Here is a 9,942-nt window from a genome sequence, read left to right as displayed (position 1 = left end):
GCAATTCTTATGCATTGCTAATGGGGATGCAAGATGATACAGTTGTTCTGAAAATCAGTTTGGCAGCTTCCTACATAATTAAACATACCACATGACCCAGCAATTCCACTCCTGAGTATTTAGCCAAGAGAAATGAAAACTAGTGTTCATACAAAAGTCTGTACCACTAAGTCAGTCATAGGGGTGGTACAGTGGATAAGAATCGCCTGCCAATGCAGGGGACATGAGTTCGATCCCTGGTCCAGGAAGACTCCACATGCTTCGAAGCAATTAAGCCCATATGCCACCACTACTGAGCCCTGGTACCTAGAGCCTGTGCTCCGCAACAAGAGAAGCCACCACAATGAGAAGATCTTGCACTGCAACAAAGAGTAGCCCCCATTCACTGCAAGTAGAGAAACCCTGCATGCAGCAACGAAGACCCAGCACAACCAAAAATAAAATAAACTATTTTCACAAAAGAAACATATATATAGTCAACATCTCAGCACACAAAGGTGCACCATAAATGTTTGTTGGATTTAATTACAAACAATTATTGAAGACCACTACTCCCCATATTCCACCCTGCCCCAACCTAGTTGAAATTACTGTCTGCTGGCTGATCATGAATCCCATGGATGGAGGAGCCTGGTGGGCTGCAGTCCATGGAGTCGCTAGGAGTCAGACGCGACTGGCCGACTTCACTTTCACTTTCATGCATTGGAGAAGGAAATGGCAACCCACTCCCGTGTTCTTGCCTGGAGAATCCCAGGGACGGGGGAGCCTGGTGGGCTGCCCTCTATGGGGTCGCACAGAGTCGGACACGACTGAAGCGACTTAACAGCAGCAGCAGCAGCAGAGAGAGAGAGACAAGATAGTTAGAGACAAACTTCAAGCTACTTAACTAATATGGACACAGTTATCTTTAAGATCACCAGGTCCAGACTCACACACAGCACAATCCTTTGGAGGAAGACTGTAATAAACTTGTGTTAATTGTTTTGCTAACTGCTACTTCTTCCCATTTTTAACAGTCTTCAGAATCTCCCCAAGTGGGATTAAGCCCAACTCCAAATTTAGAAATGACTTCTATTTATTTAAAGCAATCAGTCTTTTATTTTCTCTGACCTCTATGATTGACTTAGTGGTTGATTCCGTGAACTAAAAGAGTCAACTGAGGCCAACTGGACCCTATTTCTGGATTACCACATGAGCTATGATGTAAAGTCCTTTTTTTCGTTAGGTTTGAACTTGGAATCACATCAAACTAAGGACTGGCTACCATCTTTCAGTGATGAGGGGAAAGTCTGCTGAGAGAATAAGGAGACAGAGATATGAATTGGAGAATGAGAATTTGGTTCCTGGTCAAATCATTTTCTCCTCCAGTCCAGTTTCCCACTTAACTTCCTTCCTTGTATATGTGCTCAGTTATGGCCAACTCTGCGACCCCATGGACTGTAGCCTTCCAGGCTGGCTCCTCTGTCCATGGAATTTCCCAGGCAAGAGTACTGGAGTGGGTTGCCACTTCGAGCTCCAGGGGATCTTCCCTACCCAGGGACAAAACTCATATCTCTTGGGTCTTCCTTACCATTGAGTCACCTGGGAAGCCCTCCTCAACTAGGTAATAAAGTTTCCAAACCCTTTCCCAGTCCTGCCAGCTTGAATCTCTAGGGAAGTCCTAGAAAACTTACTCTAGTCTCACCTGGTGGAGAAGGCAATGGCAACCCACTCCAGTACTCTTGCCTGGAAAATCCCATGGACGGAGGAGCCTGGTAGGTTGCAGTCCATGGGGTCACACAGAGTCGGACATGACTGAGAGACTTCACTTTCACTTTTCACTTTCCTGCATTGGAGAAGGAAATGGCAACCCACTCCAGTGTTCTTGCCTGGAGAATCCCAGGGACAGGGGAGCCCGGTGAGCTGCCGTCTATGGGGTTGCACAGAGTTGGACACGACTGAAGCAACTTAGCACCAGCAGCAGTCTCACCTGAAGCTAGCCTTAAGGCTCATAAATTTTTTAAAAAGAATTTGCGATAGATCTGTTAATTGCCGACAAAAGCATCCTGTCAGACGTCAGATTGCTTCCTTTCATCTTTAAAATCAATTATTTGTAGAGACGTAAGCATAAGATCTCAGTGGGTTATTATCTACATGCCTTGCATAAGTTCAAAGGACAACCTCAGTTAGGATTTCCAGAACAACCTGAAAAAAAAAAAAAAAAAAACTAAACAAGTTGAGAAATCTCTTCCCTCCCACTGCTCCTCCCTCCGGCTCTCCTTTCTTTGATTAAATAGGCATTAGCACACCTTCTCAAGAAGACTGCTCTGTGGTGTTCACTATCATCTCTGCACATTTGAAACCTCAGACTCTCCCAGATGCACCTCAGCGCTGTGTATCACCGCATACCTCTAAGCGATGGGAACAGCATTCCTATCATCGGACTTGGTACCTACTCGGAACCTAAATCGGTAAGCTTGTCTCTCCCTCTTTTTTTTTAAATGAATGCTTTCCTAAAGGATAATCTGTCATTCATTTTGAATGGACTTCACTGATTTAATTTTTGTAGTAATGAATGGAACCTTGAAGGACAGCTATTTGGCTGAATGAGTACTGAGCCAAAGGTTGAATCGGTTTACAATTTAAAAGTATCTTGACTTAACGAATGGGACCTTTCTGCTTCTTTTACTAAAATTCAGCCTGAATACTGATTATTAGATTGAACTGAAGCACATAAAATTTCTGAGTTTCTGGTTTATGATTTTCTTTAAGTTCGTATTTGAGAATTTTAAGTTCCGTCTGACAAAACTTTTAGTGAAAACCTACCATATATGAAGCACTAGGGGCTTCTCAGGTGGCACAGTGGTAAAGAACCCACCTGCCAATACAGGAGACATAAGAGAAGCAGGTTTGATCCCTGGATTGGGAAGGTCCCGTGGAGAAGGAAATAACTACCTATTTCAGTATTCTTGCCTGGAAAATCCCATGGACAGAGGAGCCTGGCAGGCTACAACCCATGGGATCACAAAGAGTTGGACAGGATGAGCAACTGAACAGAACTGAACCAGAATAAAGAGCAGTATGTCTAGGAATGCTACTGAAATTTGAATGATCCTGAGTGAATGAACTCTGTTAAGCTAAGTTAAGCAGAGTTGAGGCAGGACATTGTAGACAGAGAGGGAAGCATAGAAGCACAAAGTTAACAATCTAATTATGTCATGCCTCTGCTTAATTTCTCAATGTCCGTGCGTGTGTGCATGCATGCATGCTCAGTCACTCAGTATGGCTCCCTATCAATTATAGGGTGGAGGACACACTCCTTATTCACACCTTGGACTTTATGATTCAGTCAAGACCTGTCAGTTCAGCAGCACCTACCACCACTCTTCCACCTCTCTCCACGTGTGAAACACAGCTCCTCGAATAACGCACCGAACTCCATGACCTTGAACATGCTGCTTTCCACCTGGAACATCCTTTCTCCTGAGCTGGTTAATTTTTAGTAAACCTGCAAGACTCAGCTGAAGGATTCCTCTCCTTAGAAACCCACCTCCTAGCCACCACAGCTTGCCCCTCCTGTGTGTTCAGGAACCTCTTTGTGCTCAACTCTACTGAAGCAGTTATCACACGACATTGTAACCATTGTTTCTCTGCAATCTTCCCCACAAGGTGTAAAATCCATTAGGAAAGAGACCATTTCTTGTTCAGCTCTATACTCCCAGTATAGTGTTTGGCATGTGCTGGGTGTTCAGCTAATGCTTGTTAAGTGAATGAATTTGTGAAAGGAAATGCATAATACATATATATATAGCTTCCCAGGTGGCACAGTGGTGAAGAATCCGCCTACAATGTAGGAGACTCGAGTTTGATCTCTGAGTCGGGAAGATCCCTTGGAGAAGGAAATGGCAACCCGCTCCAGTATCCTTGCCTGGAAAATTCCATGGACAGAGGAGCCTGGCAGGCTACAAGTCCAAGAGGTTACAGAGTTGGACACAGAGTTGGACACAGCTGAGTACGCATGCACACCTCTGTGTGTGTGTGTGCATCGGAGGCCATGGAGATGTAAAGGCTTACAATAATAATAGCTTAAATTTCCTTAATACCTAACCATGTGCCAGGAACTAGTACTTTATAGTACATGCATTTTCTGACTTAATCCTCACAACATTATGAAATACTATTTTATCCTGTTTTACAGATGAGAAAACAGAGGCATTGAGATATAAAATAAAATCCCCCAAACCTAAAGAAGAGAACTGGAATGTGAGCCTATGTAGTTTGGTCCCAGATTGTACCTTCTGAATCTCTATACTATATTGCCTGTTATAACTATCTGTTATGTCAATAAGGCTGCATATTTTTATGACTTTCTATGTGTATTTCTATATATGAAAGTATATAGGTCTATATATCCAGAAAGTACTTAGGATGAATACATGGATAGATAGATAGTTAGGTAGCTGGGTAGAATGATAGATCTAGGATATGAATCTGATTATTTCGCTCCTCTGTTTAATTATTTCAATGACCCCCTACCAATTATATGACTTCTTACTTGTGCATCTATCATTCTATCTTTCTACCTATCTCCTGAAACTCAGTGGGGCTCCAAGTGTTGCATTTACCAATAAAAATTATTAAGTGCCTACTATGTGTCTAGTAATGCTACAGGTTAGAGACATTCTAACCTGTATGTTATGAATGTTAGAGACATTCGAAAGTAGTTGTGTGTCATCCCAAAAAAGGTTGTAACTCATTTCGGAAGATAAGACATAGTGCAATTAGAGAAGATGGCATTAGTGGCATCCTGCACTGTGGATGCGCCAGCCACATTTGTGATCAGAAATACAGAGCTAAGCCAATGCCTCACAAAATTCATAGGTGAAGAACACAACCCACCACGGAAGATTTGGGGGAGGAGGAGACAGGGAGCAGGGTATCTCTTAGCCAGAGCACTCCTTACATTCTGTTCAAAGCCACACAACTGACAATTCCCTCACCACTGACCCAGGACCGATGAGGCAGACAATAGGGGTACCTGTGCCCAAGTCAGTCGCTGGGAAATCAAAGTATCGTATTAGATTTAATGTCAGACTCTTTGTCTGAGGGCTGCAATCTGAGGCCCAGATTCAGTCTTCTCCCCTTAGTGGGCCTGAGGTTCTTTACACAACCTTTCATCTCTCAAGAGATGGAAGGAGAATGACAGGCTGAAGTAACTGAAATCCTTTACAGTTTGTGTATATATAATCAAGTCAGTCAATATTTGTCCTGGGATCCTGTTCCATTTTGATACAGAAGTTAGAGAGCAGCAGGCGCCAGGGAAAGGTCTAGGCTTATCTTGAGGGAAGGCTGGGTGGGCGCAGAGGTGAAAGGCAGAGATAAATAAGATTTAACAGCAAGCTCTTCTCCAGCATCCACCCAGCTGGGACTCCACTGTTGCACAGGCAGCAGGAACTGTAGCGCGGCAGTCCAGAGGAACGTTACCACGCAGCTGTGTGAGGCCAACCAGCCTTCTGATTTACAAAGACTTTTTTTCTCTCTCTCTTACTATGCCCAACTTTCTTATAAAGATTGTTCATACCTGTAGAGTCAGAGAATTTGAGACAGAACGAACATTTAGTGGCACCAAGCTCTCTGTGCATGTCCTCGGTGGATGATCACTAATGAAAACTGGAATGTACATATCATCTCTGTACCGTTTCCCTAAGACAGCCTCCCAGAATGGTTTCATACACGGATGAGATCAACCATAATAGCCTCCCAAAAGATCACTCTTCTTCCTCTCTCTCTCTCTCTATCTCCGTTGGAGAAAGTCTGATAGGCAAGAGTTTTGAATCCTGTTCTTTTTCCTGCTTTGATAGAAATTAATTTGATTTTCTAATGCATATCAGCCCATGAATTAATAACCAATATTTTTCAAAACTTCAAATAAAACTCAAGAATGTTACAAAGTGTGTAAATGACACAAATCTAGGACCAACTGCAAGTATTTTGGAAAATGGGCAATTCAGTAAATATTTTTGTGTGCCTAACCATGTACGAGTGGGTCCCCAGGTGGCTTAGTGGTGAAGAATCCTCCTGCCAAACAGGAGACACAGGTTTGATCCCTGGGTTGGGAAGATCCCATGGAGAATGAAATGGCAACCCACTCCAGTATTCTTGCCTGGGGAATCCCATGGACAGAGGAGCCTAGTGGGCTACAGTCCATAGGATCACAAACAGTTGGACACAACTTAGTGAAAGTCCCTCAGTCGTGTCTGACTCTTTGTGACCCCATGGACTATACAGCCCATTGAATTCTCCAGGCCAGAATAGTGGAGTGGGTAGACTTTCCCTTCTCCATGGGATCTTCCCAACCCAGGGATCAAACTCAGGTCTCCCACATTAAAGGGAGAGTCTTTATCAGCTGAGCCACAAGGGAAGCCCAAGAATACTGGAGTGGGTAGCCTACCCCTTCTTCAGTGGATCTTCCCAACCCAGGAATCGAACTGGGGTCTCCTGCATTGCAGGTGGATTCTTTATGAACTGACTTAGTGACTAAGCAACAAATGTACGAGGCATTTTTCTAAGTAACACAGGGATGAAAACTATGGGTTAGAAACAGGGATTTAAAATCTGTGGGTGATTTAAGGCAGAAAAAGTAAATACACATAAAAATAAAACATAAGGAAAAGCTGAAGTGCTTTAAGAGAGACAGCACTTGTTTGAAGATGAAAGTAACAACAGTTACAGGATTATAACTGAGGCAGTACCCTTTCCTGGGTGGCCCTGGTTAAGATTTCTATCGCTATCCATAATTTTCACACTCTGAAGAGTGAGTCAAAGGCTTTGTACATGGGGCAGAGACCGGGAAGTCCAAGTCCTTAAGTACCAACCAAGGAGGAGCCTAAAACATCAAGGGGACGCTGTGATGGAATTCTGCAGTGAGGAAGAGAGATTGGTGTCAACGCTGAATACATGGGCAAGTGAGAATTTATAACCAAGGAGTAGGGTCTGGGTCTATGAGTACAAAATTACTAAAAGGAAACTTTGGGAATAAGGGACTGCTGCTGCTGCTGCTGCTAAGTCGCTTCAGTTGTATCCGACTCTGTGCGACTCCATAGACGGCAGCCCACCAGGCTCCGCCATCCCTGGGATTCTCCAGGCAAAAACACTGGAGTGGGTTGCCATTTCCTTCTCCAGGAGATAAGGAACAATTCTTGCTAAAGCAACTTAACAGGATTCTTGCTGAAAAGAGGGAGTGACTAGACATCTCCTGGGACACAGTTCAGTTGAGTTCAGTTCAGTCACTCAGTTGTGTCCGACTCTTTGGAACCCCATGAACTGCAGCACGTCAGGCCTCCCTGTCCATCAACTCCCAGAGTCCACCAAAACCCATGTCCATTGAATCGGTGATGCCATCCAACCATCTCATCCTCTGTCGTCCCCTTTTCCTCCTGCCCTCAATCTTTCCCAGCATCAGGGTCTTTTCAAATGAGTCAGTTCTTTGCATCAGGTGGCCAAAGTATTGGAGCTTCAGCTTCAACATCAGTCCTACTGTAAATGAACCCCCAGGACTGATTTCTTTTAGGATGGACTGGTTGAATCTCTTTGCTGTCCAAGGGACTCTCAAGAGTCTTCTCTAACACCACAGCTCAAAAGCATTCATTCTTTAGCACTCAGCTTTCTTTATAGTCCAACTCTCACATCCATACATGACCACTGGAAAAACCATAACCTTGACTAGATGGACCTTTGTTGGCAAAGTAATGTCTCTGCTTTTTAACATGCTGTCTGGATTGGTCATAACTTTCCTTCCAAGGAGTAAGCAAGCGTCTTTTAATTTCATGGCTGCAGTCACCATCTGCAGTGATTTTGGAGCCCAGAAAAATAAAGTCTGACACTGTTTCCACTGTTTCCCCATCTATTTGCTATGAAGTGATGGGACCGGATGCCATGATCTTAGTTTTCTGAATGTTGAGCTTTAAGTCAACTTTTTCACTCTCCTCTTTCACTTTCATCAAGAGGTTCTTTAGTTTTTCTTCACTTTCTGCCATAAGGGTGGTGTTATCTGAATATCTGAGGTTATTAATATTTCTCCCAGCAATCTTGATTCCAGCTTGTGCTTCCTCCAGCCCAGTGTTTCTGATGATGTACTCTGCATATAAGTTAAATAAGCAGGGTGACAATATACAGCCTTGACGTACTCCTTTTCCTATTTGGAACCAGTCTGTTGTTCCATGTCCAGCTCTAACTGTTGCTTCCTGACCTGCATACAGGTTTCTCAAGAGGCAGATCAGGTGGTCTGCTATTCCCATCTCTTTCAGAATTTTCCACAGTTTATTGTGATCCATACAGTCAAAGGCTTTGGCATAGTCAATAAAGCAGAAATAGATGTTTTTCTGGAACTCTCTTGCTTTTTCTATGATCCAGCGGATGTTGGCAATTTGATCTCTGGTTCCTCTGCCTTTTCTAAAACCAGCTTGAACATCTGGAAGTTCATGGTTCGCGTATTGCTGAAGCCTGGCTTGGAGAATTTTAAGCATTACTTTACTAGCGTGTGAGATGAGTGCAATTGTGTGGTAGTTTGAGCATTCTTTGGCATTACCTTTCTTTGGGATTGGAATGAAAACCGACCTTTTCCAGTCCTGTGGCCATGGCTGAGTGTTCCAAATTTGCTGGCATATTGAGTTCAGCACTTTCACAGCATCATCTTTCAGGATTTGAAATAGCTCAATTGGAATTCCATCACCTCCACTAGCTTTGTTCGTAGTGATGCTTCCTAAGGCCCACTTGACTTCACATTCCAGGATGTCTGGCTCTAGGTGAGTGATCACACCATCGTGATTATCTGGGTTGTGAAGATCTTTTTTGTACAGTTCTTCTGCGTATTCTTGCCAACTCTTCTTAACATATTCTGCTTCTGTTAGGTCCCTATCATTTCTGTCCTTTATTGAGCCCATCTTTGCATGAAATATTCCCTTGGTATCTCTAATTTTCTTGAAGAGATCTCTAGTCTTTCCCATTCTATTGTTTTTCTCTATCTCTTTGCATTGATTGCCGAGGAAGGCTTTCTTATCTCTCCTTGCTATTCTTTGGAACTCTGCATTCAAATGGGTATATCTTTCCTTTTCTCCTTGCTTTTTGCTTCTCTTCTTTTCACAGTTTTTTGTAAGGCCTCCTCAGACAGCCTTTTTGCTTTTTTGCATCTTTTCCTTGGGGATGTTGATTCCTGTCTCCTGTACAATGTCATGAACCTCCGTCCATAGTTTATCCGGCACTCTGTCTATCAGATCTGGTCCCTTAAATCTATTTCTCACTTCCACTGTATAGTCATAAGGGATTTGATTTAGGTCATACCTGAATGGTCTAATGGTTTTCTCCACTTTCTTCAATTTAAGCCTGAATTTGGCAATAAGGAGTTCATGATCTGAGCCACAGTCAGCTCCTGGTCTTGTTTTTGCAGACTGTATAGAGCTTCTTCTACATTGGCTGCAAAGAATATAATCAATCTGATTTTTATGTTGACCATCTTGTGATGTCCATGTGTTGTTGGAAGAGGGTGTTTGCTATGACCAGTGTGTTCTCTTGGCAAAACTCTATTAGCCTTTGCCCTGCTTCATTCTGTATTCCAAGGCCAAATTTGCCTGTTACTCCAGGTGTTTCTTGGGGCACAGTGGAGTATGAGAAACATGATTTCATATCAAAAGTGAACAGATATGGAGGGTGAGAGGGTGTGCTTAAACTGATGTAGCAGAATTCTTGCTATACTTGGACAGAGCAGAAATAAGTATGAAAGTCCATGTTGGAAAAGAGTTCAAAGGAGCCTGATTAGAGGTTGGTCCATGAAAGAATCCTTGGCAGGGTTAAGGCTGTTTTCACAATCTCTGCCTAAAGGGACCAGGGACAAGGCAGGAACCATAAGTCAATGGTCCTGGAGAGCCAAGTCTGCTTCTCAGCCTTGTTGTGCTTGCCCATTTTGAT

At 43.3% G+C, this 9,942-nt stretch overlaps 1 protein-coding gene across 1 annotated transcript in view; it reads left to right on the top strand.

Annotated features, from left to right (window-relative positions):
- Positions 1-2,258: 2,258 nt before the first annotated feature.
- The window catches only part of AKR1D1 (aldo-keto reductase family 1 member D1), a 51,688-nt gene continuing 44,004 nt past the window's right edge, over positions 2,259-9,942 (top strand). The window contains exon 1 of the mRNA XM_027538892.1: positions 2,259-2,450. Within this exon, the coding sequence (XP_027394693.1) occupies positions 2,358-2,450 (93 nt within the window). The 5' untranslated portion in view covers positions 2,259-2,357. The remainder of the gene's footprint in view (positions 2,451-9,942) is intronic.

Source organism: Bos indicus x Bos taurus, chromosome 4 (genome assembly GCF_003369695.1).
Source record: "Bos indicus x Bos taurus breed Angus x Brahman F1 hybrid chromosome 4, Bos_hybrid_MaternalHap_v2.0, whole genome shotgun sequence".
Taxonomy (NCBI): Eukaryota; Metazoa; Chordata; class Mammalia; order Artiodactyla; family Bovidae; genus Bos; species Bos indicus x Bos taurus.
The sequence above is the reverse complement of the archived record's forward strand: the minus strand, read 5'-3'. Positions and strand labels throughout refer to the sequence as shown.